Genomic DNA, 18,488 nt, shown 5'->3' with positions numbered 1-18,488 from the left:
AAGGAACACTAGATTTCTGAAAAAAATTAAATAACGCCTTCTAGCTGTCATATTACTCAGTAAGTTGGTTCGAAATCATATCTTTTACATTGACGAAAAATGTCTGTCTTCAACAAGACCAAGTTTGCAAAATTTGATTAAGCAGAACCGGACTCACAGCCAGTTTTTCATAACAAGGTTCCCACTCACCCCCACCTCTTATTTCCAAAGGTAGACCTAAACTTGTCAAATCAAATATGCGTAGAATTTTATGAAGAATACGACGATCGGATTTCCAGTGCCCCTTCATTAGGAAAATTTTGTAAAATTTAGATTTTTTAATTTTTGATATTTAATTACGCCCTCTAGCGGTGGTCCCACAATTATAAAAATAATTTCCAGGCTTTTCCTGAGGTAACTTTTGTTATAAAATTTTTTATTTCAAAGCTCTACTATACACGGTTCCTGAGATATGGCCGAGAGCCATTCTTATTGGGACACCCGGTACATAGTTACATTTTTCCAGTTATTCTAATTGCTGATATCCGTCTTAAAGTAAAATTTTTAACATTTCGTAAAACTGACCTCAAGATAAATTGATCGTGTCACATCTTGAATCTGTTTAAGTGGGAGTAAAAGATTGAGATTTATCATAAAGGTCATCTTAGAGTTCTAGTTTTTATTTAATTAATTTTCCCGATAGGAACATCGTAGACAAGCTTATAGTTCAATAGTAAATAAAACTATCCTTATTTTTATTTTATTTCACCAAACTATATTAAATCAAGACTGATATTCATAATTAGCGTAATCATTTAACCATTATATTTCTAATAAGCAGGAAATACCATCATTCCTAAGCTAAAATAACACTCAAGATCCAACCAAGTACCGCTCAATTACATTTTTCAAAGGGCCTAGCCGGGTAAGATGGTGAAAAGTGCCCCCAGCTCGATTTAAATTCCATATAGGCCAATTTTTAGCACATATAGAGGAACTCACTTTCTGAAATTTTTAGCCCCCTAGGTGGTCACGTGACCCCCCTAGAGCCTAATTAGGCTTTTTATGTTTTTATTTTTTATCTCAGGCGCATCAAGAGCTAGCCAAAAACTTTATTAAAAAAAGTTGTAAGTTCCAAAAAGATCTATAAGAAAAAATTTTTTTTAAATTTTTTGGCGGGAAATTCGAATTTTTAGAACAATTTTAAATTTTTAAATGACTCTGAAAAAAAAACTAAGACACTCGTTTTTACGAAAATTAATTATAATGTGTATTTTTGCACAATCTTTCACCATGAATTTTTTTCAGAATTTTAAAATTGGTGAAACGTACCTTTAAAAATAAAAAACCGCATTTTTTCAGTTTTTTTTCTCGTATTTTGAAACAATTTTATACATATTTTTCAAAAAAGGTAACACTGTTACTAGAATAGGTAAAAAACTGAAAAATAATTGGGGTTTGCTTAATAAAAATTTTTTGTAAAGCCATCCATTTTCAAAATACAGGGCGTTGAAGAAAACAAAATTTTACACTTTTTTTACGATTTTGCTGAAACTACTGGCAACATTGTAATAAAACTTGGCGGGATTTAAGAGCTGGTTATTATGCATATTTTGACATACAATTAATGATTTGATATTCATCATTGGCTCGCATAGGGGTAATGGTCTGAACTTTTTAAAGAATAAAGATAGTACGCCACTGACATATTTCAAATTAACAATCGTTTTTTAATTTCTCGTTCAATTTGTGACAAAAAATGTATCTTCTTATTTTTTCATACGACGCGCCATTTTTATTCAAAAAATAAAAGATCTTAACCCTTACAAAGTATTCGAACTTCTAGTAGTTTCTACATCTACATACATAATAAACTCATACATCCATTATCAAAATTAATTCGAATACTTTGGAAGCGTTAAGATATTTTATTTTTTGCAGCAAAACAGCGCGTCGTATGAAAAAATGAGAAGATAGATTTTTTATTGCAAATTGAACGAGGAATTCAAAAATGATTGTTAATTTGAAATATGTCAGTGGCGTACTATCTTTTTTTCTTTGAAAATTTCAGACCATTACCCCTATGCGCGCCAATGATGAATATTAAATCCTTAGTTGTATGTCAAAACATGCACAATAACTACCTCTTAAAACCCGCCAAGTTTTATTACAATGTTGCCAGTAGTTTCGGCAAAATCGTAAAAAATATGTAAAATTTTGTTTTCTTCAACGCCCTGTATCTTGAAAATGGATGGCGTTACAAAAAATTTTTATGAAGCAAATCCCAATTATTTTTCAGTTTTTTACCTATTCTAGTGACGGTGTTAAATTTTTTGAAAACTATGTATAAAATTGTATCAAAAAAACGAAAAAAAAAACCGAAAAAATGCGGTTTTTTATTTTTAAAGGTACGTTTCACCAATTTTAAAAATCTGAAAAAATTCAGGGTGAAAGATTGTGCAAAAATACACATTATAATTAATTTTCGTAAAAACGAGTGTCTTAGTTTTTTTTTCAGATTTATTTAAAAGTTTAAAATTGTTCTAAAAATTCGAATTTCCCGCCAAAAAAATAAAAAAAAAATTTTCATATAGATCTTTTTAAAACTTACAACTTTTTTAAATAAAGTTTTTGGCTAGCTCTTAATGCGGCTGAGATAAAAAATAAAAACATAAAAAGCCTAATTAGGCTCTAGGGGGGTCACGTGACCACCTAGGGGGCTAAAAATTTCAGAAAGTGAGTTCCTCTATATGTGCTAAAAAGTGGCCTATATGGAATTTAGATTGGGTTGGGGGCACTTTTCACCATCTTACCCGGCTAGGCCCTTTGTATAAATTTGTCACATTCCAGCTTATCTACCAACATTGCTCTAAACAATATCATAGAGCCTCAACAGAAAGGATTCGTTAAGGGTTCCTTGGTCTGAAAAGAACAACATATGACCGACTCAAGTCATTTCTAACCAGGCATACACCAGAAAAAACTACTAAATTTTCTTTCTTTCTTCCTCTTTACTAAAGCTCACCATCCACTACTAATGCCACTAAACAGTTTGAGGAGGTACCATCAAACTCAACAGTGAAAACAAAAAATTTTAAATCCCCAAAACATGATATTAACTATTTATAATGGGAAATAAGCCACAATATTATTAAAAAATGATTTTTATTAACGTTTCGACGCCCAAATCGGGTGCCGTTGTCAAAATACAAAATACTATTAATTAGAAAATAGCTTCAGAACAACATCACAAAACATGAATTAATTAGAAAAAATATAGAAAATTGGGAATAGTCCAGAAAGCCACTGCGCATCCGCTAGGAAAAATATTCTAATTCGGATTTGTTGCACAATCTTACTCAAAAAGGACTCCTTTTAACAAATTTGCATGTTGCCAGGACCAAAAGGTGGTCAAAAATTTTTTAAACGTTTTTTTTTGTTTTTTTCCTAAAATTATTTTTTTTGCATGGAAAAAAGTTTTTTTTAGGTTTTTTGGATCATTCCAAACAGAAAAGGTATTTAGTGACTTTTCTCTAAAAATGATAGTTTTTGACATATAAGCGATTAAAAATTGAAAAATTGCGAAATCGGCCATTTTTAACTCTCAAAAACTATGTGAAAAACTGAAAATTTTAATGTTGCCAAGGTAGGTAGATATTCTTTAAACATCGATTGATGAAATGTCAATCAATGTCTATATACAATATACAAAACTCCTTTGTTTTTTAATTGCTCATCAAGCGTGCGCGACACTATTTTCCACCGACAGTATGGTGCAAATGAAAGGAATAAATTCGTTATTTCGTAAACCGGCGACTTTAAGGAAAAATCCAGAAACAGGTCGATTTTTATTTTTAAGTTATGATATTGTGGCATATATGGTATACTAGTGACGTCATCCGTTTGGGCGTGATGACGTAATCGATGATTTTTTTAAATGAGAATAGGGGTCGTGTGGTAGCTCATTTGAAAGGTTCTTCAATTTTCTATTCAGTAATGTAAACATTTACATAATTATTTATACAGGGTGTCGTTATACTTCTTTTTTTTGTAAAATAATTTAATTTAATAAAAATTTTTTGGACACCCTGTATAAATAAGTATGTAAATGTTTATATTACTGAATAGAGAATTGAAGAACCTTTCAAATGAGCTAGCACACGACCCCTATTCTCGTTTAAAAAAATCATCGATTACGTCATCACGTCCAGATGGATGACGTCACTAGTATACCATATATGCCACAATATCATAACTTAAAAATAAAAATCGACCTGTTTCGGGATTTTTCCTTAAAGTCGCCGGTTTACGAAATATCTAATTTATTCCTTTCATTTGCACCATACTGTCGGTGGAAAATAGTGTCTCGCACGCTTGATTAGCAATTAAAAAACAAAGGAGTTTTGAATATTGTATTGCAAAAAACTCTTCGGGATTTCATCAATCGATGTTTAAAGAATATCTACCTACCTCGGCAACATTAAAATTTTTAGTTTTTCACATAGTTTTTGAGGGTTAAAAATGGCCGATTTCGCAATTTTTAAATTTTTAATCGCTTATATGTCAAAAACTACCATTTTTAGAGAAAAGTTACTAAATACCTTTTGTGTTTGGAATGATCCAAAAAATCTAAAAAAAACTTTTTTCCATGCAAAAAAAGTAATTTTAGGAAAAAAACAAAAAAAAAACGTTTAAAAAATTTTTGACCACCTTTTGGTCCTGGCAACATGCAAATTTGTTAAAAGGAGTCCTTTTCGAGTAAGATTGCGCAAGAAATCCGAATTAGAATATTTTTCCTAGCGGATGCGCAGTGACTTTCTGGACTAGAAGCAATGTGCCAGTCTATGAATTATGATTCACAGTTTAAACTTAATGTCAACTTAATGACGAAACTGGCAATACGATTAGACTCTCTGAGTCCTCTATTGTTTAACCTGATCATGGACGAAATAATAAAAAAAGGAAGAACTAAAACAGGATACAAAATAGGACAAAAACAACTTAAAAATAAATAATCTGCTATGCGGACGACACAATGCAATACTAATCTCCCAAAGTGGACATGATTTACAACTAGGGCAGTCAATGCGGGTGTTTGGCTCCGAATTCCATCCTACTACATCGATTTACTTGATATTTTCACAGTAAGTAGGGATTAGCTTAAGAAACAAAGTCTACCCTATGACAATGTGCGCTTTTATCTTGGGGGTGGTTTCCACCCCTTTTCGGGGGCGAAACATTTTTTGGTTAAAATAGCCACGGAAGAGGCTAGAGAATCTAATTCTAAGCAAAAACTGTTCTATAGTCTGTTCGCTAAACTCAGACGCAACTGTTTAGATATTTTAGTCGGTAATTTTGCCAATTTTAGTAAAATTGGCAAAAAATAATTACTAAATAGTTAATAATCACTAAATTATTAATCACTAAGTTAGTAATTTTGCCAATTTTTGCAAAATCGGCAAAAAACAAAAAAATTATCGACTAAAATATCTAGCCAGTTGCGTCTGAGTTTAGCGAACCGACTATATAATTATTTTTTAAAAACTCAATACTTTTTGAGTTATTCGTGGTTGAAAATTGGCCATTTTCATTGAAAAATGACACCTTTTCGGACGGATTTTTGCGAATACCTTAAAAACTATGCATCTAACAAAAAAACTATACAAAATATTTTTGTACCTTATAAAAAAACAAAGAGATTCGTTCCTTCATAAATCTTCTAGCTATAATACAAAAAGAGATATGGTAGGTGAGAAGAGTTTGTTTTTTTTTTTTGGTGCATACTCAAATCGGTGTATTCAACTTGAAATAACAGAGAAACGGTCGATTTTAGGTGTATAATGATACTAATAACTTTTGTAGTGCTTGAAAAGGCATTTAAAATTAGCAGTATTAAATGTCGATTACATTCAAACTAAGCGAGATATGCTACAAAAAAATAGATGACTAATATATTTTAAGAAGAAATGAGAAGTATATTTAACCCCTCATCCATCAGAATTATAATACATCGTTTGCTTTTACAATACTTTTTATTATAGTATTATTTCTATGTCCAAAAATTTGGACTGGTTTAAAATGAACGGGTTTTGAAAAAAATAAGATGAAATTATACAGCGCATTTTTAAATTTTCTTGAAAATCTTTCTTTTTCTCCATGTAACTCGAAAATGATAAGAGATACGAAAAAAAGATACCACACAAAAATGTGGGGTTATTTTAGGTAAAAACTTTGTTTTTATTTTTCATTACTGTATCTCTTATCATTTTCAAGTATATGGAGAAAAAGGAAGATTTTTATGAAAATTTAAAAATGCGCTCTATAATTTGATCTTATTTTTTTAAACCATTCATTTTAAACCCGTCCAACTTTTTGAACATATAAATAACACTATAATAAAAGGTATTGTAGAAGGAAAACGATGCATTTAGACTCTGGTGGATGAGGGTTAAAATTACTTCTCATTTTTTCTTAAAATACATTAGTTATCAATTTTGTTTGCAGCATATCTCGCTTAGTTTGAATGAAATGGATCTTTAATATTGCTCATTTTAAAGGTCTTTTCCAGCACTACAAAAGTTATTGATAGCATTATACACCTAAAATCGACCGTTTCTCTGTTATTTCAAGTTGAATACACCAATTTGGTCATGTACCAAAAAAACGAACTCTTTTCACCTACCATATCTCTTTCTGTTTTATAAGGGGAAGATTTGTGAAGGCAAGCGTCTCTTTGTTTTTTTATAAGCTACAAACATGTTTTATATAGTTTTTTTAGTTAGATGCCTAGTTTTTAAGGTATTTGCGAAAAACCGTTCGAAAAGGTGTTATGTTTCAATGAAAATGGTCAATTTTCAACCACGAATATCTAAAAAAGTATTGAGTTTTCAAAAAAAAATTATAGAACAGTTTTTGCTTATAATTAGGTTCTCTAGCGAATTCCGTGGTTATTTTAACCAAAAAAGTTTCCACCCCAAGATAAAAGCACACATCGGCATAGGGTAGACTTTGAATAAGGAGATAAATAGAGGCTATTTCCAAAATTTAATTAAAATCCATGCAGTAGGATAGAATTCGGAGGTAACATCCTATTCTTGAGTGTTTGACCAGTGCATACTCCCAATTCTCACATACGCATGCCAAACATGGACCTTGACCAAGGCAAACATGGATAAAATAATAAAGACACAAAGAGCCATGGAGAGAGCAATGTTAGGAGTAAAATTGACAGACAAAAAGCAAAACAACTGGGTCAGAAATAGAACAAAAGTCAAAGACGCAGATCAACATATAACCAGGCTAAAATGGAGCTTCGCAGGTCATAACGCTAGACAAACGGACAATAGGTGGAATAGCACGATACAACAATGGAGACCATGGACAGGAAAGAGAGCAAGAGGACGACCCCAGATGAGATGGGGAGACGACATTAAAAAGATAGGAGGAACGCACTGGAAACAGAAAGCACTAAACAGAAGCGAATGGAGGAAACTGGGGGAAGCCTATGTTCAGAATTGGACGAATTAAAGGGCAAAAGAAGAAGAAGAAGATCCTATTCTTGCTCCCATTGACTGGCGTAAACGTATACTGCACCAATTTAATTATAACTTCTAGAAAATTTAACATGTTAATTTCCTCAAAAAAGACGAAATCATGCAAAAGCAAATCTACTAAGATGTAAGTTAGAGCTGGAGGGTCAGATAATAGAACAAAAATACGAGATCCATTGTAATAATATGTATAATCATTTGTAATAATAATACAAGTCATGCTGTTTAAATATCTAAGTATGAGTATAAGATGAAGTGAATAAAGCAAATAGAGCCGCAGGTTGCCTTAATGAGGAATATGGAAAAATTAAAATATCGGAAAAGAAGTGAAAGGCAGAATTTCCAAAACAGTCATCAGACCAATAATGACATACGCGGCAGAAACACCACCTGATACAGAGAGGACAAAAAGAATGCTAGAAACAACAGATGAAAATCCACGGCAGATGAAAACCCAGCAGACAACATTAATAACTGGGTAAAAAACAGAAGAATAAAATGGAATTACCACATAAGCCGAATGACAACAGATGGTAAGTAAGGGTAAGGACGGCGAGAGGCAGTTCCCCAATAGGAAGACGATCAGTGGGAAGATTAGTGAGCGAAAACGATGGAATGACCTCTTACTGGAGGCACATTGAAAACACAGAGTCATGTCAAGACAAAAAGAAGAAGAAGAACTTAATGTATCTGGATCTTGAAGGCATAGTCCATTTATATCCACATAAACATCGATAACCACGAAAATACTAGCCACGATATCAGCTTATCCGGCTTATCGAGGTAAGCAGACAAATCGAATGTTTAAATATACAGAGTGGGCCAAATAAAAGGAGCCACCCCGATATTTGGCAGTATTTATTAGATTTAAGAAAATAAAAAAACAGGTCAATTTTTGATCTAAGGGGGACACATTTTTACGATACAAACATCTGTCATTTGTCAACTCCCTCCCTTCCACTTCCCCGACCCCTTATTTTTAAATAGGGAATAGGGGTCGTGTGCTAGCTCATTTGAAAGGTTATTCAATTCTCTATTCAGTAATATCAAAATCGACTTAAAAATGTATACAGGGTGTCCAAGAAAAATTATTTTGAATTAAATTAATTGACACAAAAAGAAGAATGTATGTAATTTATTTTACTCAGAACACATTCTACTGCTGACAGAAAACAGAAAAAAATGTTTTTTGATAAATAGACACTTCTTTTTGCTTAATTTTAATGTTCAAGCTTCCACCCATCTGCCTCTTGGTAGGTTGAATATTGAATTTAAGCATCAAATAGTGTTTATTTATTAAAAAACATTGTGTTCTGTTCTTTATCAGCAGTCGAATGTATTCTGAGTTAAATAAATTACGTACATTCTTCTTTTTGTGTCAATTTAATTTAAAATAATTTTTTCTTGGACACCCTGTATAAATTTTTGTGTCAATGTTGATATTACTGAATAGAGAATTGAATAACCTTTCAAATGAGCTAGCACACGACCCCTATTTCCTATTTAAAAATAAGGGGTTGGGGAAGTGGAAGGGAGGGAGTTGACAAATGACAGATGTTTGTACCGTAAAAATGTGTCCCCCTTAGATCAACAATTGACCTGTTGTTTTATTTTCTTAAAATCTAATAAATACTGCCAAATATCGGGGTGGCTCCTTTTATTTGGCCCACTCTGTATTATATTAAAAATCAATATATTATTAAATAAGTTAAGGCTAAACATTAAATGTTACGGATTCTTGAAGAGGTCAGACAAATAAAACAATATGAAAAAAAACGTAATTAGTAATACTAACACTTTACTAATCTGTAATCAATCTCATATTTCATAACACAATTTAGTTAATGGTTGCAAATAATTTATTACAATAACATTAGTTTATGAAGTTCTTCTTCTTTACGAATATTTATAATCTACAACCATAAAAAATGTTGAAAAAAAAGAAACGTCAAACAATATTTCATTTAAAAATATAATTTTTATTACACCAGCCACAATTGTGGCCCATAAACAAAATACTAAACCATAAAAAATGTTTATATTTTTAATTTATGTAAAGAGGATGATCACTGGATCTCCCTCTACAGGTAAAATTTTCAATTTTTGTCAAATAATTTACCTATTGTTCTTAGTTAAAGACAGATTGTAAATATTACAAAATTTTCAAAAAAAAGAATGTGTGTGTACTTTGTACGCACGTAAGAAGTTATACTTCTACTACATATTCTATGATTTTTAAGACAATACCAAAAATTTAAAAAAATAAAAGAATAAAACGCACACAAACACATTGAAAAATGCCACAAAGAAAAAATTATTTCTGAACGATAATAATTGTTGGCAAAAATTTTAAATACGCATTTTCTGAAAAAAAAATTATATAACAAATATACTTACAATCATAAAATGCATAAAAAAATAAAAAAAATAAAAACTTGCACCGGGAATCGAACCCGTGAATTTCGGGACGCTTTGATTCGTAATCGAAGCCTAGGCTCACTCCAATTCCACATTATTTGTCATGTGGAAAAATAGGGTAACTGAACGTTTTACTGTTTGACAGTTGTTTTGAATATAATTAAATTATGTAGTTTAAATTTTGTGGAAGAAAATATTAAAATATAACAAAACAGTAAGAAAACAATATATTAGATGAAGATTGGTAGAACTTTTGTTGGTAATCAAATTAAGTATGTAAATCAAAGCATTACATACCTACTAGATAAATAAATCTACGCCAAAAAATCATAATTTAAAAATAAAAATCGGACCTAATTTGGGATTTCTCTCTAAAATCCCCATTCTTGAGAAAATAAATGTACAGTAGAGCGTCGATTATCCGAACGTCGATCAACCGAACGACCGCTTATTCGAACTATCGACTCCCGGGTCCCGCACTCGAATACCGAGCAAGCGTTAGTAATTGACGCTTAAAATATCTTCAATTTTCTTCAATACTGTATCCAAAAATAATTATGTTGTTGCAAAGACTGCACTTTTTTGTTTAGTTGCTAGTTGTCATTATCAAGATATAAATAAATATGTAGGTATATAAATATGGCTTTTATTCACTTGTGGATAAATATATATGACTATAAATATGTATCAATATATTGTAGTTCGATTATCCGAACAAATCGGTTTTCCGAACACCAATGTCCCCCAATTAGTTCGGATAATCGACGCTCTACTGTATTTCAACCTAATCCAAATGTATAATTACAATATGATTATAATAAAAACTACTTACCAAATTAGAATGAGTTTTCCTTGTCCAAAATAGTCCAAAAGTCCAAAAATATAGGTATATGAAAACTATTTAAAAAGGCAGTATAACTATTAACTAACTTTTGTTTGTTGTTTCTTTTCACACGAATTTTAAAACGCAACAACCATAAATAATCAAACTACAGCTGTACCACAGCCGCCATATTGAATAATTTTTGACATGTCATTTGAACATCCAATCAGAACAAAGTTATAATGCGCATGCGCCGGGATCATAGGTTTTAACATATAAAAATTCACCCTCATATCGCCGGTAAAGAAGTATAACTTCAATAAAAAAAATATTTTTAATGATTTTGAAATTTCCGCCGGACCTTATATGTAATTTCTGTGTTTTGCCGGGTTTGACACCGCGTTGAAATATTTTGGTTTTGATAAAACCATTGTTTTGACAACCTTTCAGCAAGTTCGCACTTGCCATTGTCAAGTCACGGTCAAGGCAGCGCTTCTACTGACTGGCCACTGGCCCTATACGTGTATAGGTACATTAAGTCATGATCGTCGGTCTTGTAGATTGTTATGGATTGATATGATTAGGACTTAGGTGGTTGTTGCAATCGGTTTTTCGTCTTCTGGGTACCATAGAAACATTACAGTCAGTAATACACAGAAACGCATTGCTGTAGACAGTGTTGTGTAAGTGAATTTATACTACAATATCAGCAAAAGCAAAGAACGCGGAAACTAACAACTACGATGTTTCGGTGAAATGTAGAAAACCTGAAGATAGCTTGCAAGATCCAGCATAACCTAATCTGGCATAGCACTCGAGTCTGTGAATCGCAATATTTCTTACAAGTGACTTACATGTGCGGACGAATCCTGCTCTTAGCGTTCGAGGAGTGCATTGAGCTCTGTCTTTCCAAATTTCCTGTCGCTATCCTCCTAAATCCTTCAAATCCCAAACTGGCTCGTTGTACCTAGTTAGTGTTGCCCAAAATCGGTCTTGGTCTTGTTCTTGCGTTTTCGCAAGACCAAGACCAAGACCGCCTAATTTTAGCAAGACCAAGACCAAGACTTACCCTGCAAGACGTGAGCAAGAACAAGACTAAGCCTGCGAGACTCTTGCGTCTTGCAGTTAGAACTGAGGGTCGTTTTAGGGAGTATGTAAGTTCGGCTATATTCTTAGATACTCTACTCTATGAGAAACAAAAAAAAATTGTAAAAAAAATTTTGAAAATTGGATTTATAAGCATTACGAACAATACCATAAACAATATAGCGAATTAAATATCCATTAAAAAAACACTTGACACATTTGACATGTACTCAGAGGTCATTATGTATTATAATGTAAAAATAAAATATTTTGTACATTCTTTCCCAGCAGCCGACTTCTTCGCTCTGAAATTAATTGTCCAGGTTTTGAGAATAACCGTCTTCTAATCATAACATAACATTCCTGCGTTGCGACGCCTACAGTGATATCGAATATCGTATACAAACTTTTTTAAAATGTGTCACCTTAGCTAATAGAAAAAAATATACTTAATAATAAGTACAAAAGTAATTAATTTTTTTCATTATTAGTTTTCTAGGAATCCAAACACCAGATATCGTATCGGTATACATAATATATTATAGTAAGACTATTATGTATTGTTTATGCTGACTGTGCTAATGACTTTGCAGTTACGAATGAAGAGTATATTATTTTCATAGAAAGTATTGGAGAATCCAAAAATTGAACTAAAATAGCAATTCCGCCAGTGGCGTATAATTTGGAAAGGGTCAACCATTCACTTTCCCCCGTCATACGCCTCTGGTAATAGCCAGAAACGTTTGTTTAACATAATTTAGTAGTTTGTATAGTACCTATACTTTCTGCCAAGTATGAAAAGGATACGTCGAATAGTTTTAAAATGCTGAGCAAAAATATTTTTAAAATTTTTAGATAAAACACCCTGTACCTCAGTAAGGAACCATATTTTATTTAAGTGTTTTAGGTTAAATCTTCGTATTTTGTGCTAAGGTTTCTCCAGTTACTATATGGACAATTATTAATGAAACACCCTGTATACCTACAATACATCTACTGGATTGCAAACATATATTAATAACATTTTATTTCTTTTTTAGATCATAGTACAAAGATTTTACAAAGAAACACATCTACCACATTTAGATAAATCTAAATTTTTAGTACCTCAGGAAATCACGATGTCCCAGTTTCAAACAATTATAAGGTAAGTGTTGTATTCGTAGGCGACTTCCTTTACTCCGTTAATGTTAGTATATTCCCGTTGTTGTAGTATGCTCCTTCTTTCAGTATTGGCAACCAAATAGTGATGTTGATTACAGTTACTTTCGAGTATTACTTTTGTATTTGAGTACCGGTAATCATATCGAGAATCACATTTCTCAGTATGTACATACATACATATTTTGTATTAGTATTAGTAGGATACTTTGATTACTATGATTACTTTTGTATTTGAGTACCGGTAATCATATCGAGAATCGCATTTCTCAGTACATATTTTGTATTTGTATTAGTAGGTATACGTAATGAGCGCACTAATAACCGGCAAAATAGCACAAAAGATGGAAAACATAATACATTGCGAAACAAAAAGAGATGAAATCAGTGGAGGTGGAAATTATCGTTATAAACCTATTAATTAACATTACGTTACATAGTTTCCCACCTTTAGACGTATCAGAGGAATATGACAACTATCAATGTGACAGTAGAATTTTATAAAATACTGTCACGGACGTCTAAAGGTGGGAAACTATGCAATGTAATGTTAATCAATACATTTATAACGATAATTTCCACCTCCACTAGTTTCATCTCTTTTTGTTTCGCAATGTATTATGTTTTCTATCTTTTGAGCTATTTTGCCGGTTATTAGCACGCGCATCATTGTATATAAGATCAGATATAACAACGACCTTCACCGATCTCTGTAAGGGATAAAAATTATTTGATATATAAAATAGGAGATAGTTGAATGCTCGAGTATATGAAATTTATTATGTTAAAAATGATAAAAAAACAAAACATGACTTTTTTTATAAATTCTACTAAACTTTTTTCGGCCCGTGTAGATATCTATGTATTAGGATTTAAGGTCTAGATTTAGAAAAACATCATACCTAGGCCACATACTGAGAAACAATAAGTACCAATATGCTCAAATATAAGTGAAAGGAAAGATTGAGACAAAGAGAGGCATATGAAGGAAAAGACTATCGTGACTAAGAATCATCTGACAATGAACAGGGTTAAATTTTGAACAGCTAATAAGAACAGCTAAAGACAGACAACAGTTTGCAATTGTAGTAGCCAACATCCATTGAGAAGAAGGCACTTTAAGAAGAATATATTATAATGAAACAACAAAATAAATAAAAACAATGACATGCATGTAAAATTAAAGTTTTTGATTAGGTATAGTGTAGAAACATGATCATTTCCACATTTTTTCCGGCCTAAATTTTTTCGACATTGGCTGACGAATGAGGAATACAAAGCCGGTTAAACACAAAAGTTGTTAGTTAGTTTTGAACATTTGTATTCCATCACCTAATTTTAAATTTTGAACATCTATCCAAATCGGTACAGATTCATCTGAAAAGGATTTAATTTCTTCTGTGCTCTTTAACAAAATTTGGAAATAAAATTGTTATTTCGGATATTGAAGCAATTAATTTTAATAACGAGAAAATTTTTTAATGTTCTTTAATTATCTCGAAATACTAAGATTTCAGTATAAATAATGAAGTTAAAAGGAGCAAAATAAGTTAAATTCTGCTGTTTTAAGCTTTTTAAATATGTATAGGTACCTAATAATTTTTTATTTAGTTTGTGAATAGTTCAGGGTGGTTCGGGTACATTAGTCCCAAAATCTTTAATTAAAGTGGTCATCATAAAATTATCTGCTGAACATCTGTAGCAAGGGTGGCATCTTTAATCTGTGCCCTCTGCATAACCAAACCCTGCTACATTCTGCTGATGGGTTTGCTACAAACATCATCAAATCCATCAGCAGAATGTAGCAGGCTTTGATTGCCAATACTAAAAGAAGAAGTCGGAGAAAAATCACCTACAATCCCATACACAATGCATATGCAACACACAATACACAAACACAAGTATATGTAACAAAACTTACATTCCACAATCACAAGGATACATACAGATTACAAAAACAGAGAACTCAAAACAACACACAAAACAGTCTGATTTTGATATTCCTAAGGTAATAACACCACTCTAAAATTTTTTCTATCATACACATGCTGTGGCCTACAAGATCGAGGCCAAGTATGCCAATTTTGAAAAGAAATAACCTAGTAAAACGTGGTTATATGTATATCTTCCCAGAATTTTTTAAAATAATCTTTTTATTTTATATACCTACTACATTAATCACAAAAAGTATCACATAATTTTTGAAACAGAAAAAAGTTTAAAAATATTTTTTAAATTTTATGAGAATGTTATAATACTCGTCTATCGTCTCCTTTAGGTGTTTAAAAACCCATTACATTTCCAGTTGAAGCGTGTTTTTGCCAAAAAAAATCAGTAAACAGAACGTTGTTAAAAGAGAACATTTATTTTGGACATTTGCATTCTAGAATTTGATCTGTGCATTATGTCTGCTTGATTTTTCAATGACAAGGTGCGCTCTTACAAAAAAAGAGTAACTTTAACGTCAGAACAAGCAGCCCAAATTGTAGCTTTATTTGGAGATGGACGATCGCAGCAATATCCTCTGATGTTACGGGAATCCATCAATCTAGCGTTTCAACTGCTTTAAGAAGGTATAGAGAAAGTGGATGATACATAAGAAAACCAAATTCAAGACATCCCAGGTGCGCGAGCCTCACAGGTGAACGTTATTTACATCTGCAAACTTTGCGTACACATTATGTTACAACCAGACAACTCAGGAATGATCTTTTCACAGCCCGTAATATTGGAATAAGTGCCAATTTGGTTAGAAACCGATTAAAGGAATTTGGAATCAGAGCCAGTGCCCTCGTTAAGAGTGGAGCAGTAGCAGGCATTCTGGCTCTGATTCCAAATTTCCTTAAATTGTTTCTAACCGAATTGGCACTTATTCGAACATTACGGACTGTCAAAAGATCATTTCGCAGTTGTCTAGATGTAACATGATGTGTACGCGAAGTCTGCAGATGTAAATAACTTTTACCTACGAGACTCGTGCACCTGGGAAGTGATGGAACCGATCTTCTTGTGTATCCTCCACTTTCTCTATACCTTCTTAAAACACGTGAAACGCTAGATTGGTGGATTCCCGTAACATCAGCAAGATATTGCTGCGATCGTCCATCTCCAAATAAAGCTACAATTTGGGCTGCCTGTTCTGACGTTAAGTTACTCTTTTTTGGTAAGAACGCACCACCTCATTGAAAAATCAAGCAGACATAGTGAACAGATCAAATTCTCAAACACAAATGTCCAAAATAAATGTTCTCTTTTAACAATGTTTTGTTACTGTTTTTTTTTTCGGCAAAAACACGCTTTAACTTGAAATGTAATGTGTTTGTAAATTAAGTGCTGTTTCACACTATAAGAATTTTGAATGTGCGAGAGTTTTCTCGAGCGGTAGTTTTGACGCACCTATCCTTTTCACACAATAAGAATTGAGTCGCACGAAGATATTTTGCTGTGTTGTTTGGTATATTATTTTTATTTACACTTTGTGGCTGAGGTAAGTACATGATACGATTTCTGATATGTATCATTACGATGTATCATTACAAATGGGTATTTTTTGTATATACTTTTGTCCTAATGTACTGTAATGCGTATTTAATTCATTTGCAATTTCTTTTTTGTCAGTTATTATTTCTTATGTTTTTAATTAAAAGCCTTAATTTGTTTTTATAATCGTTGTTCGTTATTTGTGGGATCTTGGATTAGCTCATACAATGTATGTAATAAACTATTCTAAATGGGAAATAAGCCACAATTGAACTAAAAAAATTATTTTATTAACGTTTCGACATCCGATTTGGGCGTCAAAACGTTAATAAAATTATTTAAGACCCTCTGTCATCCATTCATTTTTAAATGTTGTCCCCCTCGTTTTTAATGTTGTTTGATAATTTCACACAAGACGTGACCGCTGCCCTACTCCAGTCTTCACCAAGTTGTTTACCCTATAAAACTAAATATAATTTAAAAGGTATATATTATATAGAGCGAAATGAAATTATAGCGTTGTGTTTACTTTATCGTCGAAGAAAGAGAAATAAGAGGAACCGAATTCATTGGGTCCATCCTATTAACGCAAAAAAGATACGATTTATATATTTTTATATTCACACATATTGATGGAACACCCTCTATACTCAACGTTAATTGAAACTATGTAAAATAAAGTTTATTATAATATACTTAGCAGTTTTAATTACTGTTGTTATCAGTAACATATAATTAATTTTGATGTACTTATAAAATGTGTTTTTTTCTTTATCACCTAATTCGTCAAATTCACTGTCAAGTGCACGGCATACACCATTCCAAGCATTTCTCGTCAAGTTTCTATCTTTATACATTCCTATTGTTTTGTCCCAAAGAACAGGTCTCGCTTCAATTAATGTTATTAATATTTCACTATCAATCTGAGACATTATAATTTAAAATATATGCACCTACTTCAAACAGCAACAAAGTGTAAATGAAAATAATGTACCAAACAACCAAAGAAACTAGCTTCGTGCGATTGAACGACAGTAAATGAAAGGATGCATTAAGTTCCCTAGGCTACTGGGTGCGTTAAGACGGCACGGCTGCCGTCTGTTGTTGTAAGCGAGGGACGGCATAAACACGCCGAGTTCACCGAACGTTCCAACCACCGTCTAGTGAGAAAGGCTCCATATGATTACATGCGCCACCATTGGAATGTCGACGTGCGTTCTAACCATCGCACGTTTAAATTCTTATAATGTTATGTGAAACAGCACTAAAGGAGACGATAGACGTGTATTATAACATTCTGCTAAAAATTAAAAATTATTTTTAAACTTTTTTTCTCTTTCAGAAATTATGTGATACTTTTTGTGATTAGTGTATATGTATTTAAATTTGAAAGATATGTTTTAAAGCAAAATAGTTTTAGAATATTCTACTCCACATTAAAAAAATGACAACTGATTAAAAAATTAGAACATTTCTATGAGACAATATAGGGGTGTGCGTTTTTGTATATCAATATTTTGTCGTATGTCTTCATCATTAATAAAATATATCCATCTAGCAAAGTCATCATGAGCATTAATCAACATCTTTGAACTCTGACTGATATAAAAATTAGGTCATTCTATGTCCTTATATAGCAATACAAAACTAAATTTCAGTAATAAGCCTTGATGTGTTTTTATTCGTATAATTTGTAGTAAACAAAATAAATTTCATGAATTAGTTTCGTTACCAAACATCGATAAGTTTCTAGAGGCCAGTTGGTTTCTAAGGAAAAATCAATAATTAGATATACTTGTCTGGTGTGTGAAGCATTATGATTAAGCTGGGAGTGGAGTCCCTTTAGAGGGGGTGTTTTTAATATACACGAAATCTGATTATTTCGAATTCTAAATGGTGGGTTAGTTATACCTCATAAGAAATAAGCAAATACAGAGAATGAATTAAAACCTTACTACCCAAAAAATACTACAAACTACACTCTGGGCCAA

General features: G+C 32.0%; 2 protein-coding genes across 4 annotated transcripts in view; one reads left to right on the top strand and one right to left on the bottom strand.

Annotated features, from left to right (window-relative positions):
* LOC126880020 (biotin--protein ligase) overlaps nucleotides 1–18,488 on the bottom strand; it is a 223,977-nt gene that overhangs the window by 192,898 nt on the left and 12,591 nt on the right. The gene's annotated exons all lie outside the window — the stretch shown is intronic.
* LOC126880026 (microtubule-associated proteins 1A/1B light chain 3C-like) overlaps nucleotides 1–18,488 on the top strand; it is an 84,810-nt gene that overhangs the window by 58,593 nt on the left and 7,729 nt on the right. For all 3 annotated transcript variants that reach the window (XM_050643554.1, XM_050643555.1, XM_050643556.1), the window contains exon 3: nucleotides 12,897–13,003. In XM_050643554.1, coding sequence (XP_050499511.1) covers nucleotides 12,897–13,003 — 107 coding nt within the window. The remainder of the gene's footprint in view (nucleotides 1–12,896; nucleotides 13,004–18,488) is intronic.

Source organism: Diabrotica virgifera, chromosome 2 (assembly GCF_917563875.1).
Source record: "Diabrotica virgifera virgifera chromosome 2, PGI_DIABVI_V3a".
NCBI classification, from domain to species: domain Eukaryota; kingdom Metazoa; phylum Arthropoda; class Insecta; order Coleoptera; family Chrysomelidae; genus Diabrotica; species Diabrotica virgifera.
This window is presented reverse-complemented; position numbering and strand designations above follow the sequence as displayed.